At 44.1% G+C, this 20,841-nt stretch overlaps 1 protein-coding gene across 5 annotated transcripts in view; it reads left to right on the forward strand.

Moving 5' to 3' along the window:
* The window catches only part of SMOC1 (SPARC related modular calcium binding 1), a 145,576-nt gene that overhangs the window by 72,158 nt on the left and 52,577 nt on the right, over nucleotides 1–20,841 (forward strand). For all 5 annotated transcript variants that reach the window (XM_081508812.1, XM_081508814.1, XM_081508815.1 and 2 more), the window contains 2 exons: nucleotides 17,603–17,702; nucleotides 19,817–19,864. In XM_081508812.1, coding sequence (XP_081364938.1) covers nucleotides 17,603–17,702; nucleotides 19,817–19,864 — 148 coding nt within the window. The remainder of the gene's footprint in view (nucleotides 1–17,602; nucleotides 17,703–19,816; nucleotides 19,865–20,841) is intronic.

Below are 20,841 nucleotides of genomic sequence, written 5' to 3' on the forward strand. Positions count from 1 at the left end.
AGCCGCCGGCCAGCTTTTGTTTGAGGGAGGCCAGGCTGGACCAGGTGGTGTTTGCCGGGGAGGGGAACTTCCAGATTAGTCTGGGCAGAATTGCTAAGTGAGGGGGCCCCTGAAGTTCAGCAGAGGTTGGATAGACAGTCAAGAGCCCCCTCATTTGTTTGACACGCTAAGCGCTGCCATGTGTCTGTGGGCTGCAGGCTGGCTCACCCTGGTGGGCAACCAGGCAGCCAGACCGCCGGTCCGACCCCGTCACAGTGATTGAAATGGATGTGCTTTTTCCCTTGATCAAAGACGCTGCAATAACTTCATAAAATGAGGCTGTCTCTTTGAGTGTGCTTCAGTTGCATTGACAGGCTGCCAAAAGGCTATGAGAAAAAAAATGCTCTGCCTCCCCCAACCTCCACTATCACTGACCTGGACTTTTTTGTTTTTGTTTTCCTTAAGACCAAAACCCAGAGACCAGATACATTATTTCAGTATTGCTTAGACTATCGACATGCATGCATCCTCGTGTTAATAACATATTTTAGTCCTGTGAATTATTATACAGTAATGTGCTCTTGAAGTTTATGGAGGGGACCCTCATGTGACTGGGTTTGTCTGGCACGGGACACAGCTTGGGACCACATGACTAGGTTGACTTTAATGGGGTTCATATGGGATGCAGTGGTCTCTGTGCTCTAATTTGTTTTCCCTTGACCTCTTCTCTTGCTACCCTGCACCCTAACTCAAACAGCAGAGTGGTAAACATTAGAACATTAGGTTTTTAAAAAACCTTGATATCTAGACCACATCTCAGATCATCAAATCAAATTCTGGATGAGAGACCCAGACATTATTATTATTTCAAGCTCTCCAGATAGATACCAGTGTCTGGTCCAGGTTGTGAAAGACCTGCTGTTATAAGGGCCTCATCACTCTTGTTCTTGGTTGCATCACTGGAATATGGAGTTAAGGCTTTTTGATGACCTGCTGTGTAAGGATGGGAGCTACTGATTTTGTTCTTTGCTGTGGTCCTGTCTGCTTTCTCTTCTGGGTATCAGGAATGTTAACTCCTGATATCTGTTCTCCGAGGCCTCTGCCAAGCTGTTGTCTGCTGCCCAATATGATGAACTGAAATCACAGCCATAGAGAAAGGGTATTGAATCACCACCACTAGGATGTTGGCTTGTCAAGCTTGTGCATCACTGAATAATTATGATGGCAACTCTATATTGAGTGCTATTTGCTGCCAGGCATTGATTTTTACACTCATTAATCTTTACTAGAACCTTTTGAGGTAGTTATTAATACCCTTATTTATACCAGAAAACTGAGTTTCAGAGGGGTTAAATAACAAGTTCAAGGTCACTAAGGATTTGTACCCAGGCCTATCTAATTTCAAGGCCTGTGCTCTTAACCTTTTTGTGCTACAAAAGTGTCCTTGATGTATATGTGATTAATTTGCATCGCAATTGTTATTCCAGAAGTCCCCTCTCTGATGCTGTTGGCCAATCAATCAAGCAAACATTAAAAAAATAATCCCTTTGCTTATGGAAATTTTAAAATATACAGAAAAGTTGCTGGAGTTCTCTGGTGGTCTAGTGGTTAAGTGGAGAAGGCAATGGCACCCCACTCCAGTACTCTTGCCTGGAAAATCCCATGGATGGAGGAGCCTGGTAGGCTACAGTCCATGGGGTCGCTAAGAGTCAGACACGACTGAGCGACTTCACTTTTACTTTTCCCTTTCATGCGCTGGAGAAGGAAATGGCAACCCGCTCCAGTATTCTTGCCTGGAGAATCCTAGGGACGGCGGAGCCTGGTGGGCTGCCGTCTATAGGGTCGCAAAGAGTCAGACACGACTGAAGCGACTTAGCAGTAGCAGTAGCTAGTGGTTAAGACTCCAGACTTTTACTGCAGGGTGCATGGGCTTGATCCCTCATCAGGAGACTAACAGCAGGGTTCTAAGATTCTGCAAGCTACAGGACACGTGCCTCCCACCTGCCTCTGTAAAAACATGTGTGTGTGTATATGTATATATACACAGAAGTAGAAATAATAGTATGATGAACCCCATGTACCCATCACCCAGCTTCAACAATGACTAACATCTGGCTGATTCTGTTTCATCTTTACCCTATTTTCATCTCCTACGTCAAACTGGATTGCTTCAAAGCAGATCCCAGACACAATATTTTTTCCTCTCAGGCATTTGGAGCTTTGCTGTGTTCTGGGTTATGAGCTGGTTGCTCTGGGGCATTCAAGAAATGCCATGGCCTGTGCTTTCAAGGAGCTTACATGCAGAAAAGATATGAAAACATACCATGAAGCAGATAGTATATAAGACCTTACATGTACAACTGGGTATATTTCAAATGCCCAGTTGCTGCTGCTGCTGCTGCTAAGTCGCTTCAGTCGTGTCCGACTCTGTGTGACCCCATGGACTGCAGCCTACCAGGTTCCTCCGTCCATGGGATTTTCCAGGCAAGACTACTGGAGTGGGGTGCCATTGCATTCTCTGAAATGCCCAGTTATAAGTCAGTAATTTGAAATTCTGAGTGATTTTATTATTGAGAAAATATGCAAAATTAAAAATTTCTGAACATAAAAATTAAACATTTCTGAACATCAAAATCAAAAATTTCTGAACATAAAAATGCCTTAAACAAAGCAAAAGGCAAATGATGTATATTAGCCTTAATGAAAAAAGGCTAACATTAGATTAAAAAACTCTTAAGAACCAGGAAGAAAAAGATCTTAGTAGAAAAGTGGGCAAGAGATATCAGTAAGCAGATTATATAATAATAACAAATAGCCAATAAGTGACTATGAATGATATTTTCCATAGTAATTAAAGAAATATAAATACAGATAATGATGTGGCACTTTGCTTACCAAATTGTTAAAACTTGGAAGAGTAATACTCAGGCCTGTGTGAAGGGAAAGGATTACGCCCCACATCATACTTGAAAAAGTAAAGTGGCACTGACATTTTTATGAGAGAATTTTGCAATATGGGTCAAAAGTCCTTAATTGTGTCCAAATCTTGACATTTCACTTCTAGGAATTTATTCTAAAGAAATAATTAAAAATACATGCAAATATTTAGCCACAAGGATTTCCATATAAGTTCTGCTTATAGTTGCAAAAATTAGGAAACAATCTAATCTAAATATCCAAAATAGAGAAGTACTTAAACAAATTATGACATTGCCATGCTGTGCAGCTAGTAGAATGATATGTTATAGATGCTCATTCCACACAGTATGTGTGTATATGTGTATGTATATATACACACATACATATACACACACACACATATATATGAGACTAACATATATATATGAGACAAATAGTCAAAAGAAAAAATATTTTCATTTTCTTCTAAATAGAAAAGCTGCACATACTTTGTAAAAAGAAACTCTGAGAGTGCAGAAGTACGTAGATATAAAGGTAAAGTCAGTGAGTTCATCTCTTTGAAGTAGCAACAGTTAAGTCTATAGCCCACTAGTTTTTCTTCCTTTGTATACTTATCATTTTTTAGGGTAAAAATAATAAAATGCCATGTATCACTTTCTAATTCTTTCTTATTATTTACGAAGATTACTTATCTATTTATTTTAGACTGTGCTAAGTTTTTGCTGCTGCGCAGGCCTTTCTCTAGTTGTGGCAGACAGGGGCTACTCTCTAGTTGCAGCATGCGGGCTTCTCAGTGTGGTGGCTTTTCTTGTTGTGGAGCAGGGGCTCTAGAGCACGTGGGCTCAGGAGTTGTGGTTCCTGGGCTCTAGAACTCTGGCTCAGGAGTTGTGGCACTCAGGCTTTGTTCCTCTGTGACATGTGAGATTTTCTTGGAACGGGGATCGAACCTGTGTCTCTTGCATTGGCAGGCAGATTCTTCACCAATGAGCCACCAGGGAAGCCCTCTAATGCTTTCCTATACTAAGGAAAGCATTTCTTATACTAGCATTTCTTATATTGTGATTTACTTATTTCCAGGTTTATTGCCTATTATCCTATGTCATTTTAAAAATGGCCATATGTCCCATTGTATGAAGGTACCATGAATTCTGGACATTTGGGGATTAAATTTCTGAAAGTTGAATATTGGGTCAAAAGGACATGCCCTTTCAAAGACATTTGATGCATACTCCCAAACTGCCTTCTAGTGTTGAGCAATGATGTAGTTGATTTAGTGCTTGTTACCAAATACATTCCCAAGCCATTTAATTTATTTTATGTAGATAGATTGTAGTTCTAATAATACTGTAGAGTTTAAAACACCATTTGTAACATTACTGCTACATGAAAAAAATGTATTGTGTGTCCCACTTTAAGCCCCATGTTCCAGGAACAGTCTTTCTTGATATAGCTGTCTGGCACCCACACTTTCCCCATTTTTCTTCATTCCAATCACTGCTCCCCACACCAACACATACATTTTTTTTTTTTATTTCCCAAGGTTGGGTTTTTTTTTTTTTTGTCGTATGGGTTTGGGGAGCTGTAATTTCTTCTTGATAATGCTTTGTTCAGAAGCTGGAAGTGCAAACAGAAAGTTCTGTGGCTTTTTGGCATAGATGGTGGGCTCCCCTTGTCAGCATTTCTATAGCTCCTACAGTTTTCTGAAACCTGGGGACTGCGGCTTGTTTCCTAAGTGCTTGGGCTTGGGCTGTGAAGCAGGTCTTGAGGTTCCTTTGCAGTGCTTCCTCTCCCCACCCCCACAGTACAAAACTGCATGTCCTGCAATCAGCCCCCCCCCCCCCACCTCGGCTGAGCTGTATGACCAGCTTGTCTTGGAAACACCTGTGTTTACCATCTTGGCCTCCGTCTTCCAGATTCTCAGCAAGCACTGTAGGTATGGATGCTTTGCATCAATTGTAGCCTTTGTGGACCAACTGTTGAACCTCTGATAAAACACTGGCAGGCTGGAGCACTGAGTTGTCATCATGGGGGGAAGGAATTGTCCCATCCTTGATGAGTCTAAGGGCTACATCGTTTTGTGTTAATGTGAAACTATCTTACCTAAAGCAATAGTGTGGGTGTCTCCTCAGTGCAGAGGGTTCTGTAGGTAAAGTACTGAGAGCCTGGCTGCATCCATAGCTGGAATGTTCTGAGCTTCTCTAGCCATATCAAGTTCCTTTGGATGCCCCAAACACAGCCAATTCTGTGTGTTTTAGTGGATGGTGCCAGCTTTTTTTTTTTTTTTTAAAGCAGTCACACTGTTAAGTATTTAAGTCCATCCTTTATGTACAGATGGCATAGTGGTCAAGAGACCCACTGTTGTGTCAGTTGTTGCTTTTCTTTGTCCTTTCCTGTTGTGTTCAATAAACATATTATATTGTTACAGTTTGAACATCTACTGTGCCCAGAGCATCTTACTACTTGTTCTACATATGTTTTTCTTTGAATTGCTTTTGTTCCAAACAACCAGATGCTGCATATAGTAATTTATACAAAAGTGCTCACAGCATAGCACATAACTGCTGTTCAGCAAATGTTAGTTTTCTTCCTCTTTGGGCTTGGTTTGCTCAACTGTATAATGGGGGAGCTAGTTGAGCTCTTCCAGAGGTCATCCTGTGGGCCAGCCACATGGTTTTGTTATTTAAAAAAGCAGCTCTATTAAGGTAGAATTCACATGCCATAAAATGTATCCCTTTAAGTGTATGATTCAGTGGTTTTTAGTATGTTTACAGAGTTGTGCAACCGTTACCACTATCTAATGCCAGAATATTTTCATCACCCAAGAACACATCCTTGTACCCACTGGAGGTCATATGAAAGTAAATGTTTAATTCTGTAAATCATGGCAGGGACAGGACCTGATGCCTCCACATGCAGGAAGGACTTGTCTAGTAAGTGACTCATCTCATCTTTCACAAATGGTGGGAGCCACCACTGTCATCTTTTCAGTGAGAGAACTGGTACCCCCTGGGCACCCACAAGTGCAGATGAGGGTGGGTGGAGCTCCAGCGCTGTATCCGCTGTGATTGGTGGTGACCTGCCTACTCCAACCACTGCTCTGTCGTCCTCTCCAATGGCTGCATGGCCCCTGAGCCTCCTCTCCCAGATTGGTTGGCATCATTTGCTTTGGAGCAAATTATAGGCTCTGGGTGCTCCCAACTGGGCATCTGACCTCCCTGCCGTCTCTGGTGAGTCTGCCCCTAAGTCTATCGTGGAAGTGAAAGGGGCAAGCCCTGGGCAGTATCCACAGCTGCTCTTCTGCAAGGGGGTGTACTTGGGAGGAAGGGATGGATGAGGCCTGCTTCTCTGGTCTTCCTGCTGCTCATGGAAAAGGGGAGGCTCAGTGATGGAGGCATCCATCACTCTCTCTGCTACTCTTTTCTTTGTCAGATGATAGCAATAACACCTGTATAGCACTTACTTTGTGCCAAGGTGTTTTCTAAGTACCTGACACACATGAACTTATTCAACCCTCACTGTGACTTGTGAGTAGATACTATTATACTCTTAATTTATACATAAGGAAACTGAACATTAGAGAAGCTAAATAGCTTGCAGGGAGTCACACAGCTTGCAAGTGACAGAGTCAGGATTCAAACCCAAGCAGCCTGGTGCCAGGGTTCTTGGTCCTAACCACTACGCCATACTGCCTCTTAAAGGACATGGCCTCCTTTTGTAGTGGTACTGCCAAACTGGAGCTTATCCAGAAGGATAACTCAGGTGAGTAGGTTGGGGAAATCATGTCAAATGAGGAATAGTCAAAGGAGCCAGAGGTTGGTTTGGAGATGAGAACAACCAGTGAGTGGATGAGAAAGAGATGACCAAAGGGATGCGTGAGGGCCATCTTCACACTTGGTCTGTGGGTGCCAATTGCTTTTTCTTGAGTAGTCCCACAGAGACGACCCAGGATCACTGAGTGAAATATTTAATGACTCAGATTCTGACTCAAACTCAGGAAGAACTTTTTACAAGAGGAGCAATCCACAGATGGAATATTTTACTCAAAGAGGACTTCCCATCCCATGAAGAGGGCAGACAGGACTGAAGGGGCATCCAGGTGGGGTGCTGTGGGGAAGGAGGGTGCTCCTGCACTGGGAAGGGGATTCAACTGATGACCTCTTGGAGTCTCCTCCACACCTACTATGATTTTATGAGAATAATGTTCAGTCTGGTGGATAGGCACACAGTTGACCCACAGCAAACTCTTATTCAGGAACCTTCCAGGCAGACCCATTAATACACACACATTCAAGGCTATTGCCACTCTGCAGTGGGTGCATATGACACACCAGGAGGTGACCCTGCAGGTCTTGACATGTGACACCGTGTCATAGTGTAATGCTGCCTCTGAAGGTGGGGGGGAGGTCAAGTCAACTTTTTAAAGTCAATTAAACTCTTTTGCAAAATGAACAAGATCAGGTTTTTTTTTTCCCCTGTCAAAGTCTGGAAAAGTAAAAGGAACATGGGAGGGAGATATGAAGGCAGAAAAGTTTAATTAAAGTGAAGTCAGATATAGGAGGGCTTCCCAGGTGGCGCTAGTGGTAAAGAACCCACCTGCCAATGCAGGAGACAGAGAGAGGCAAGTTTGATCCCTGGGTTGGAAAGATCGCCTGGAGGCGGTCATGGCAACCCACTCTAGTATTCTTGGCTTGAGAATCCCATGGACAAAGAAGCCTGGCGGGCTCTTTGGAAAGAGTTGGACACAACTAAGTGACTTAGCACGCATGCATGCACAGATATGGGAAGCAAGAAAGAGCCCCCACTCCTGCAGGCCACCCTTGTCCTACCACTGGCCAGATCACCACAGCTCTGATCTGAACAAAGCTACACAAAGGGACTTTTTTTTTATTGGGTATTTTGAAAACATAAAAAGTATTTGATATCTTCCCCCCCTGAAGTGGAAATAGAAGTGAACAAATGAGAGGTGCTGTGTTTGCTGTTTACAAAACCTGGGTCATTCTAGGCACCAAACAAGAGGGAAGAAGTCAAGAAAATAAAGTTCTTTGTGTCCCTGAAACCCTAACACTAAGATTTTAAAAATATCTTTATGTGTGTGTTGAGGGGATGTTCTTTACACTTTTTGGAAACTAAAAAAAAGAAAAAAATGTTCTTCATCATGTATTTGGAAAAGTGATCCTAACCCTGGCAATTAGGTGCCAATTTGTAAATTTGGACCTTACTCTTAAGTAGCAGAAGTTCAACTTGGGGTACAGTTGTAGAATCACAGAAGTTTTGGATCAAAATGGACCTTAGAGATAATCTGGTTCATATTTTCCTTCCTCTCCCTGTCTCACCACATTCAGAGCTCAGGTTCTACTTATAATCTCTCACCAAGCCATCATCTATCTTCTGCTTGATTGCCACCAAAGACAGGAAACTTATTACCACCAATGGCAACATAATGCATTTTGGGCAAGTTTAGTTGGAAAGTCCTTCTCTGTGATGACTTGAGAGTTGTAATTTCCAATAGATGACCCCCATTCTATCTAAGGGACTTACTGAATCCACAGAAATCTCATTTTCCACAAAAGATCTGAAGACAAACACCATTATGTCCTTGTGAAGTCCTCTCTTACAGCCAAGAAATATTTCTTTTCGCCCTGGCAAAGATATTTAGTTCTCTCACTCATTCCCACATCATAGAGACTTATGTCTCTCTTTCCTCTTGGCTTCTTTCCTCTGATTTCAGTTTGCCAAGCCCCCTCTACCCCACCAACCCTGCCCTTATAGAATGTCCTTCTCCAAACTGGATACAGTATTTCAGATGTGGTCAGAAAGAGCTTAGGGAAGAATGGTATTATCTCTTATTCTAAACTCACTACTGCTTGACTAATATCACTTTGGCAGCCATGTTACACCACCATCAACTCATAAAAACATAGTCAGCAAGGACTCCCACATTTAGAAGAATTTGAAATTGAGGGATTACCTTCCTTCCTTGCATCTCCTCCATTACATTCTGGAAGACCATGTAAATACTCTAAAAGGAAAATCCCTCATTCCCTAGCAGACAGTCCTCCCTAGACTTGGCATAGAGCAGGAGACAGTGTCTACAGCCAGCAAGAACAGCAGTGCTTTGAAGCTACAAAGGACATCCTCTCTGTAAAAGGGAAGGGGAAAAGGACAGAATCTGCTTGTGCTGAGTGCATTCTCTACATCCAACACTATTTTAGATGCTTTATGTATCTCATCTCATTTTGTCTTCTCAATAACCTTCAAGGTATGCACTGTTAGTCTTGTTTCATAAGTAGGCTTGGAGAGGTTAAGTGACTTTGTGAAAGTCACACAGAGATGGTATTTAAACCCAGGTCATTTTGACTCCAAAGCCATGTTTTTCCTTCTGCATCCTGTTGCTTCTCATCCAAACCTGACTAAAGATGAGGGGGACATTTGTGGGATAACCTCTTCCAAACTGAGGGAAAAACAGCTCATGCTAGCCAGACCAAAAGGATTACACCATCTCTCCTGTCTACCCTCACTCTTCTCACTGCAATCAAACTTTATTCCATGTGTGAAATCACCCAGAAAATTTAATGCCACAATCACTAGATTCCTGAATTAAAAGACCACATGTCATCAAAACAACTGGAACAGAAAAACTTTGGAAAGAAGTATTGTCCCACAGCCCCTTGCTCCCAAATTCCCACCTAGAAAAGTACTTGTTTCTTGAGTATTTCACGATAAATGCCAGAAAGGATGAAGTGATGAAGTGTCTCTTAAAATAGTGGTGCTTTGAGTGTGGTCCCTGGACCAGCAGCAGCAGCATCACCTGGGGACTTGTTAGAAATGCATATTCTCCAGCTGACCCTGTACCTAATGAATCCAGAAACTCTGTGAGCAGGGCCTAGCAATTTGTTTTCATAAGCCCTCCCCATGAATCTTACTGTGCAATAAGCAATGTTCTCTTGCAGCTTCTGATGGAGAGAGGTTCTAGGGGGATAAGTGGCAACCTCAGATGGCCTGGAGACTCAGTCATTCAGCTAGGGTGCATGGCACCGATGGAAAAACATAATTTCTTACAAGAGGTCCTATAGGGAATGCAGACGAAAGGAAAATATGTCTGCTGAAAATACTGGGCTGAAACTAAGTTGTTGGGTAGATCTACAGCAAGATGTTTAACTTTGTGCATTAGTTTAATCCAAAAAACCTACTAACTGCTTTGGAACAACTGGCAGATTAAAGAAAAAAATATGTTTCATAATCCCACTGCCAAGGAGAGTTAGAGAAATATCCACATGCCTTCTGCTTTTAGTTTAACTTTTTCCCACTGGGAAGTGTTCCTGTACATGATAGTAGTCATTTCATTACAAGTTTGGTAGTTGCTACCAAGAATGCTGAATCAAGCCTGTCTTTTTGCATATGGTTCACATTTTTCTATTTTACAAAAGAAGCACAAAGAAAAGGGATGTGGGAGGGATGTAGCCACTGGGTTGAAGGTACCTTGGAGGGGACCCCGGTTGTCAGTGAAGGTCTGAGGCAATTCAAGATGGATTTCTTAATAAATAGAACATGAGAAAGCATTACAGAAAAGGAGGTGGGGATTTGCCAGAGGGAAATTGTTTCAAGAAGAGTGAACTAAATGAAAGCCTGATACCTGGATAGTAAGAAAGTATGACTGGGACAAACAGAAATACGACAAGGCCCTGCATTTCATTATACTGCCTTTTTTTTTTTTTTTTTTAAAGCATGTTTCAGAGAACACTAGTACTACCATGGAATGCTCCCGAACTCTCCCTCATCCATGCGCAGCAAAACCAATTAACTGACACCAAGTTAAGGTGAAAGAATGTATAGCATTTATTGCAGGGTGCCAAGCAAGGAGAACAGGCAGCTCATTCTCAAAAGACGTCAACTCCCTCATGACTTTCAGGGAAGGGTTTTTAAAAGCAACATTTGGAGTGAAGGTTGCAGCTTGTGGACTTTGTTCTGATTGGTTGGTGGCGAGGTAATAGGGTGATATTTCTGGAATCTTCATCATCAATGTCTGGTTCCATCCAGTCTAGGGTCTATATGCTGTGGTCAGCATGTAGTCATCATCATCCATCTATCTGTGTGGGAGGTCTTAGTTTCTGCAAAACAGCTCAAAGATATGCATCAGATTATTAAGTAGATTCCTTGAGGAGGAACTAGGGCTCTGTGTTTTTTTAATTTATTTATTTTTAATTGAAGGATAGTTGCTTTATAGTATTGAGTTGGTTTCTACCAAACATCAGCATGAATCAGCCACAGGTTTACCTATGTCCTCTCACACTTGAACATCACTCTCACGTCTCTCCCCATCTCACCTCTCTACGTTGTTACCAAGCTGGAACTGGGGCTCTGTTTTATTGCAGAACTATTGTTTAAGCTATCATTACTTTTCTTGCTTGACTGTTCTTCCTTTGTTTCTGCATTCTCTCACTTCCCTAGCTAGTAACTGCTTGAGTCTGCTCTTTGGAACTCAGGGAAGGCCTAAGAGACTAAAGCCTTTTTCTACAAACAAGGAATGGGCTTTGACACATGAGAAGGCCATACAGGGTCTTGTTCAGTTTCAACTCCCTCTTTTTTTTGATATTCCTTTACCCCCTGAGGGGAATACAAGCAGGGCCAGAAAGGGGATAAAGTTTTGGATAGAGAGATTAATCATAAGCTCAGCAGGGGAACTCAGTTTTAGGGGAATTTGGGTTCACTCACTCAAAGTTAAGGGAGGTTTCGACAGTTAAAGACGTTTAGGAATTGCTGCAAATGATATCTTCCTCTTAGAGCTGAATTGTGAACTGATTTAAGGCTCTGAGAAGTCCTGCCATCAACAAATCTTTTAATTTTATTTGACTCAGTATTTCCAAAGTTACTTGGCTAGAGAACCCCTTCATCCCCAATAATTCCTGATCACACCCCAAAGGGCACCAGCTGTATCCATCACTGTACCAAAATGACAGATAGAAAGATGGAGAAACAGCAGCTTCACGTGCCAGGAGAAGGGAAGAAAGTAGGCACACTTGGGGAGACTGTTCTCCTAGGGAAGCTGATAAGAAAAACAGCCAAAGTCCAACAACAAAGAGGCTACTTTGGGATGTGAGGTCCAACCCTGTCCAAGGAACCCCCCAAAAACAGCTAGAGGAAAGCAGGCTGGTCAGGGGGCACAGCAGAGATCCCCATGTTGTCATCAGAACTACTCCAGAAATGGCCTTCCACTCAAACTGGAGCAAAAGACTCTTGATTTGAATATTTATCCCACTTCCTCCCCCTCTCCCTCAAAAGAGTTCCATTTGCCAGAGAATTACAAGGCACAACGAAACTCGGTCAGTTCCCTTATACACCAGCCCTGGGACCCAGGCCTTTCTTGGTCTCCCTTTTAGGTCTGGCGGACTTCCATCTGCCAGGACTAGGTACTGGCCATCATGCTACCTCTCTTGTCTCTGGGTCTTGGTTTCTTCATTTGTAAAGCATTTGGGTGAGACTAGTGATCTCTAAGATTTTCTCCAGCTCTGTCAGTTCTGAAATTTTGCGAGAGCTTGGAGTTTGGGATCTGAATTCCTGTGCTGTTATGAACTAGCTGTGATATTTGAACAAATAACCTCTGCTCCATGCACTTCTCCTATGAAGGATTTGCACACTGGGTGACCTTGAGGCCCAAATGAGATAATGCCTCAGTCATGGCAGTGTTTGGAAAATCATTGTAAAGGTAGAAAGTGGTGTTTTCCATTTGGGGTGTGACACGTGAGTGCGCCTTGGCTCTACATATGGTCCATCATCTCCTTTGCTTTTCTTATGGTTTCCTCCCTTTTGATGCCCCCACTGGTTTGTTTTGCTCTGTGAGCTGGTGTTTGCTCTGTTCTCTGCTCATCAGTTACTCAACTGCACTCATTGGCAGTGCTGGCCTCCCACATTTTCCCAGGTGTCCACAAGTTGGGCTAATGTTGAAGACTAACAAGCTTAAAATAATTTCAGATTTGTCTTAATTTGGACAGAGAGGTTGACCCGAAGTAAACCACTGGGCTGTTTTTGCAAAGGGCTTCTTGCCAAAAATATTTCAGTATATGAGTCAGAGATGAAATTTCGTACCTAAGAACACACTGCAGTATAAGCAGAGAGTAACCTCACTTAGATTGATGTAAAAACACTTTTTGTCTTTTAAGGAAGACCCATCAATTGACATTTTAACCTTCTCAAGGTTGTTTCAGAGTTGGGTAGGAAGAAATGCCATAGTTTGTAACTGTACCTTTGTGGTTAGAACAACCCTGAGATTTGAAAACTGCACTAGATGCTAAACACTCGAAATGGCCAGTTACCTTGTCAGCTCCTCTTGGCCCATGCTCTTCACATAGATTAAGTCTGAAAGTTGATGAATTGGAGGTTGGTGTGTCGAGCAGGGGGAGATAGAACAAAGGTGTTGTTGTTCAGTTGCTCAGCTGTGTCTGACTCTTTGCAACTCCATGGACTGCAGCACACCAGGCTTTCTTGTCCTTTGTTATCTCCTGGAGTTTGCTCAAATTCATGTCTATTGAGTTGGTGATGCCATTCAACCATCTCATCCTCTGTCACCCTCTTCTCCTCCCGCCCTCCATCTTTCCCAGCATCAGGGTCTTTTCCAATGAGTCTGCTCTTCAAATCAGGTGGCCAAAGTATTGCAGCTTCAGCTTCAGCATCAGTCCTTCCAATGAATATTCAGGACTGATTTCCTTTAGGATTGACTGGTTCGATCTGCTTGCAGTCCAAGGGACTCTCAAGAGTCTTCTCCAACACCACAGTTCAAAAGTATCAATTCTTCAATTCTCAGCCTTCTTTATGGCCCAACTCTCACATCCGTACATGACTACTGGAAAAACGATAGCTTTGATTATATAGACCTTTGTCAGCAAAGTGATGTCTCTGCTTTTTAATACACTGTCTATGTTTGTCATAACTTTTCTACCAAGGAGCAAGAATCTTTTAATTTTATGGCTGCAGTCACCATCTGAACAAGGGGGATTAGTTATTAATTTAAAACAATAAACAAGTTTTTAACGGAAGAAGGGAAACTAGGTAGGATTTAACATTTGGTCATGTATATATAAACCATTAGTTCTATAGAATTTACATCCTGATTGCTCTTCTACAAGAAACGTTACGTCTCTCTTCTGAGAGTAATGAAATTATTTCTATATGAAAATACACTGTCCCTTCTTTCACTGAAACTTTTTCACACTTTTTGCTGATTTCAAATTGCCCCTTCCCTTGGGGCTGGTTGGAATAGAATGTTCTCTAATTTCCATCAGAGAATCTGGCTGTGCTTTTTTTTGAGTGCAGATAGTTGGCTAAAAAAAATAACACCATGATAATAAAAATAAATAGCTAAGTTTAACTGGGCACTTACCATGTGAGCTAAGTGCTTTATTTACATTATCTAGTGTAATCCACCCAGCAACTGAGTGAGGTAGGTATTATTATCTCCCTCTTTCTAAATGGTCATGGACAGTCTGAGGCTTGGTTTGACTACAAACCTTTTCAAGGCTGCAGAGGGTTGGAAAGTTCAGTGGTTAACTGGAAGTGGCGGAGCTGGTTAGTTAAGGAAGGCAGGCTACAGTCTGAGTTTGTGACCAGTGCTTTCTGTCTTCATATGACTTCTTTTTCTTCAAGAAGACATCTTGGAAACTTCCCAAGACAATTTGCAGACAACCTCTAGGTGGAGAACTATGGGTCCATTCAGTCGGAGCTCCTTCAGCAAAGGAAAGTGACCTTGCCAGGTGCTTCCTGCAGCTGTCTGGGTCCTCTGGGTCTTCTTTTGTTCACTGTCGTTCTCTCCCCTGCAGCATACCTGGGGCAGGTGTGCCTGTAACTGTGGATTCCAAGCCTCAGAGGAACATGGCAACAATTCCTCATTCAATCTCAGTTGTAAAACCCTGAAGGACTTGGAAGCAGCCTTCAGCCTGTGGACTTTGTCATCTGGAGTCTATTCCTTGGAGCCTGGTTTGATGAAAATGCCGAGGGCCCTGGGGAGAAAAGGGGGCTGCGTTTGGGCCTGTGGGCCTGGCGTGGGGGCTGGGAGGCAGCATCTGTATGTCCAAAGGAACACAGTGGGTACTCTCAGGTAGCATGTGGCCCCGAGGACCCTCGGAGCCCCAAGGTCAGATTATATCCCCCGGAACAAAGCTTTGGGCTACGTCTCTTCCTCTGGCGTGTGCTTCTGTCCCCAGCAGCCTTGGCTGGGACTCTGCAGGCCCAGGAAGAGGGGTGCTCTGTGTCATCCAGGAGCTGGAATTGGTGGGGGGAGTGGGTACCATCCTCAAGAAAGAGACGCTGGCCTTGGCCGTGAGAGCCAAGGGGCCCCGGGGTGAGTCAGCGTGGCCACCTGGCCCCAGGGACAGACTTCCCCATGGAGGAAGAAGCAGCCAGTCAGGCCCCATTAACATGCTGCCCCTGGCTAGGAGCCGTCCCCTGCGGGCTGTGCAGTCTGAAGGGGTGGACTCCAGTTTCCGGGAGTGCTCCCCACCAGAGTGTCCTGGGCTTCCTGGGGGTGCTTGGGCCCACATGGAGGCTGGCCGGCCAGGCTCTCTGACATAGCTGAGAGCAATTTTGCCGCAGCCACCCGGTATCCGGCCACCGGCCCAGGCCAGGCGTTGGTCTCACACTATCTGTTTTCCTGGCCAGTGCCCTCCAGGTTCGGTGCTATGATCCCCGTTTTATAGATGGGGACTCAAAGACCTAAGTAACATAACTGCCAAATCCGTAACTGGCTGGATCTAGAATTCAAATCCAGGTGTATCTGAGTTGCTTTCCATTCCACCCTTAGGCCTCCTCAGAAGGTAGCACTAACCTGCCAAAGGACACTGATCTTGAGTGAGCATCTGGGGTAGCAAGCATGATCTTGGGATTCAGGGCTTGTCTCCACGAGATAAAGCAGGAGGGAAATGTGGTCCTGGGGTAAAGGCATTGAACATAGTTTCCCCGCATGCATGGTACAGGTAAACGCCTCAATTATACAATCATCATACTGGTAGGAGTGAGATGCCTTGCATCTTGTTCTTAAATCCCAATTTCTGAGTGCAGATCTGTAATGAAACAACTAATTTTGGAGAAAACTGTGCTGTTTGGTATCCTCACAAGAGCAGAAGTCTTTTCGGTAGCTTTTCTGTCTTGCTGATAACTTACAGATTTTACAGAGGCTGTCTGATATGTCCTTTCCTTCTGTACCCTATATCCCTCATCACTCAGTTTGTATGCTGTTGCTGTCTATCCTTGATTCTGATATGTCCTTGATCCCAAGAGGCACCTTTTCCCCACACTTTAATGTCTGTGCTGTTGGCACATATCTTGTAACTGAGGTCTACATTTAATGTGGCAGGGCTGTTTAAACTGATGTTACATTTTTAGGATGGATAGAGACCAAGAATTCAGGGAATATGATAATTCATGCATTTATTCAACTCATCAAATGCCTACAATAAATCTCAGGCATGGTGCTAGAAGCTTGGAATATAGAAACAGCCAAGTTTCAGTCTCTTGCCTTTGGGAGGTCACAGTCTAATGGGGGAGATAGACTAGACAGATCAACAGGCTCGTTGTAATAAGGGGAATTGGGGGAACCAGGCTGTGTAGAGGGTCAGAGGAAGGAGGGGGAGGACATAGGGAGCCTGGGACCACTTTAAGGAGAAGGTGTATCCTGAATGAGGTGGGAAGACAAAGGCTTGGGAATGGGCTGGGATGGGATGGGGAATGGTATTCCAGAAAGATTGACTGGTTGAAGCAAACAAAGGTTCAGAATCATGAGACACTAGAATGTGTTTCTGACCCTCAACAAGTTGCTTGTGGCTGAAATGGAGGATATGTGGAGACCTGGGGGTAAAATGGGGATGTGGGGAGAGCAGGGGCCAGGTCACGGGGGCCCCCAAGCTCGTGCAAATCAGCATCATCTCCATTCTGAGTCTGATGGCAAGTCTTTGAGGTGTTTTAAGCAGGGGAGTGATGCCCAGATTTGTGTAGAAAGTGGGTAGAAAAGGGATGGTGGGGTGCAGTGCAGGAGGTGAACAGAGTGACAGCTATTGAAAGAGAAAGAAGAGTTACCCCGAATGAAGCCCAAAGCCTCATTTTTATTTGCTGTTCCCAGGCAACGTGGACCTGACCATGGAGGCTTGAGGAAGATCAAGCCGAGGTGCAGCAGGGCATCTAGAACTAGAACCTGTAGGCACAAGTGGCCTTGTTCTTTCCTTAGCCACATCATGTGTGGCCTTCTCTCAGGAAAGTCACATGATCAATAGGCAAGCTGACTGTAGGAACGGATGCTGGGAAAAGCTAGAAAAAGAAGAAAAGCCATTCACTTGTCTCTGCTTGTTAAGGATTGTATCAACCTGCAGCGATGACTTTCCAACTTGTACTTGCCAAATTAGTTCACCAATCGGAACTTCTTACAAATAGATGGGATACGCAGTGGACATTTCTGAGTGTGGTGTAAGAGGTTAAGTGTTAGATGTCATAAGAAAACAGTGTGAAGCCCAAGATAAATGGCTGTGGTTGCGCCTGAGAGTCACGCAGAAAGCACAGTATTTTCTGGCCCATCTTCAAGGGACATGCAGGGGGAGGGCTGCTGGAGTGAGAGATGGAGGCAGCTCTCTGCCTTCCTGGGGAGGGTTTGAAATGGGTGGGAGGCCACTGTTGATACTGTGACCCAAGACTTATGGTTCTTTTCTACTTCCCACTTCCCGAACAGGTGCAGTGCCATACTTATACCGGGTACTGCTGGTGTGTCACCCCAGATGGGAAGCCCATCAGTGGCTCTTCTGTGCAGAATAAAACTCCTGTATGTTCAGGTACCGTAGGGAAGGGCGGGAAGAAAGAAAAGGGTTGGAGAGAGACGCCTTGGCCGGTCTCCTGCATCTGTGGGTGGACCTTTGAAAGACTGGTGGTGGTTATGAGTCCTCTTCCCGGTCAGGGAGGAGTCCACCCAAACACGCTTTCTCTGTTGGCAGCTGGGTGATAGGGTCAGTATATGTCTCTGGGTATGTATTTATTTATTTTGACTTTAGTTTTCTGGTTCAGTGTTCTTTTCCCAAGCATCAGCTGTAGCCTCTAGAGAGCACAGCCTATAAGTTTATAGCTTGGGTGCTCTTGGTTGCTAGGGGCCCCAGGCACACTTTATCAAGATAGCTTTCAAGACTGCATGGGAGTTCGGCATCAAAGGCTATGACGACCAATTAGTGATGTCTTTCATGGGTGCAGGAGAGGAGAGTGGTGGTCTATGTTGCCGTATGTTTGCCACCCCTGAACAATGTAACATACAGTGATGGAAAACATTCATGCCAGTGGCCCCAAAATCTGGCTGTCATCAGCGGTGCCTGGGGAATTCAAAAAGAACCCAAATGTTGAGGCTTCTCCTTCAATATTTGGATCCAGTAGGTCTAGAGTGAGACTTGGAGTCTACATGCTTATGAAGCTTCTCAGGTTGTTCTGATGCTGAGACAAATTAGGGAACCACTCTTTCATAGCGACCCTCCTAGTAAGTCCATAGGAAAAATCAAGTCTTTTCTATTTCCAACTTTATGGGCATAGAGAAATTTTGTTCTTCGATCAGTTTTGTGGGATTGTATATTATGGATTTATAGAAGCCCCACACTTCCATTCTGATAGTAAGGAAATTCAAGTCATTCCCTAAATTCACTATGCAGCTCAGCCCATGTTAAGAAAAAAAAAGTCTGTCCCACCCACCAGCTGCTTCCTATTTTTCTGTAATCTGTGTATATGAGATTTTATGTATTTACGTATTTTTAATTTTTAAGTGCAAGCAAAGTATAAAACATTATTCTAACGCCTATGGGAAATTCCAAACTCCAGCAGTCCTGTCCTAACATTTTTCTTTTTCCCCTAAATGTATTCATTTTTTTTGACCAGCCCTGCTATATAAGGGGAAGAGTGAGTGGAAAGGGCAGTAAGTATCTACATTAGGAAACCAAAATTTGCAGGCCAAAAAGGAAAGTTTACTTTATTTGTGGTTTACATGGAAACTGGAAACCTTAATTGGGGTTGGTGTGGGGAGGGGGAGGGACGAGGCCTCCTTGCAAATGACCTGGAAAGTTTCATTTAAAGCAAACAAATGTGCTAGAAACAAGTCATGCAGGGTAATATAATTGAATTCGCACAAAACTCATATATGAAGAAGGGGTTGGATGTGAACAGGGATGGATTTCTTCTCTTTTGTCGTGGGGACCTCCCCTGATGCCCTTCTATGCTTGAGCTGGCTGTGCCCTGCGTGTGTGGGGCAGGGCATCTTGGGGAAGGCAGGTGCAGCAGGGTCAGGACTGTCAGATGGGGGCGCAGGGCACCCGAGTACGTGCAGGGCACCGCGTTTGGCCAAACCCACCCACTACTCACCCTCCTTGAGGATCGGGCTGCATCTAGAAAATTGTTTCCATGCCTCAGACTATTTTGGCCCATTCAGTACAATTGGGCCAACAATTTTCTACTTAATGCAGATGGAAAATCACCGATTTCCTGCCCTCACCGGCAAGGGATGTCAATCACTGCATTTGCAGCGAGAGGGGTTTTCTTTGCCGTCGGCCCTACTGACTGAATGTGGCTCAGAATGTGGAGCTGGTGGGAAGTGGAGGCGAGGGGGCAGTGAGTGGAATGTTCAACAAAGGAGTTATGTGGATGTGGAATTTTGTAAAAATCTGCTCGAGACTATTGCCAGGGAGCCTGGAAATCATGGTTCATCTCAACAGTGCTGTGATACCAGTGACATTGATGTTAAACAAACCCCACTCACATGTATGTATGTACTCACTTTGTATATAATGTTCCTAGTTGTGTATACAGTATCTATATACATAACCATATGCTCCTAACAGCAGGCTTTACCAGCTCTTTGAAAGAAACCAACCGCAATGCATTCTGAACGTCTGTGTTTTTGTTTCCCCTCTCACCCAAGGTTCGGTCACCGATAAGCCTGCAAGCCAGGGTAACTCAGGAAGGAAAGGTGAGTGGAGTTTCATGCTTTATCTAAATGTTTGCTTCTAAAGCCAGTCCAAGCAGGCGTTCTTAGACAAGATGGAAGGAGCCTGGGCTGAAAGCTAAAAGTGCCCTGCAGAGAATCTGCATTCTTACTCTGTCCCCGCCCAGAAGCCCTGGAGGTAAGTAAGGCTCATCACCTCCCAGAATTTCTGAGAGAGATGAGCAGTGCGCATTGCAGGTGAGGACCCTGAGACCCTTGGTTCCTGGGAAGTTCAATCAACTACCAGTGTGTAGCCAACGTTAAACAGAAAAGCACAGCGAAGGCAGGCATGCCCAAGTCTGCCCAGACTCTTCTATTTTGGAAACCCATCTGAGCATTTGATTTTCCTCCTTGAGTCTCCTTGATAATTGTTCTGGCACATCCAGATTCTCTTCACTAAGACTAGGATGCTCCATGGGCATGTGACCTGGGCAGCTGTGGTCTCGAAATTCTTAGTTATTTTGCCATTGAACTTGGGTTTTGTCAGTACAGTGCAATGGGACAACGAAGCGTGCATGTGGGCAGAAGAGACACGTGTACTGTGCGTATTCACTGTGGCTTCATTGACAGACAGCTTTTGTGATGAGGGCTACGGATCTTCCATAACTTGTTTAGAATTTTCCCTTTTCTTTACCTAGAAAGTGAGAAAGTGTTCATTACTCAGTCATTGTCTGACTTTTGCCACCCCATGGACTGTAGCGTGCCAGACTCCTCTGTCCATGGGATTTCCCAGGCAAGAATACTGGAGTGGGTTGCCATTTCCTTCTCCAAGGGATCTTCCCAACCCAGGGATCAAACCTGGGTCTCCTGCATTGCGGGCAGATTCTTTACTGTCTGAGCCTCTAGGGAAGACTCTCTTTACCTAGAACAATGCTAAATAGCAAACTGAAAAACACCATGACCAATCAAGAGAGAGACTATGGAGGAGAGGATCAGACTTAATATTTTAGTGTCTTTCGTGG

The sequence above is a fragment of the Giraffa tippelskirchi genome, chromosome 7 (genome assembly GCF_054371585.1).
Source record: "Giraffa tippelskirchi isolate mGirTip1 chromosome 7, T2T-mGirTip1v1.2.pri, whole genome shotgun sequence".
In the NCBI taxonomy this organism is placed as follows: Eukaryota; Metazoa; Chordata; class Mammalia; order Artiodactyla; family Giraffidae; genus Giraffa; species Giraffa tippelskirchi.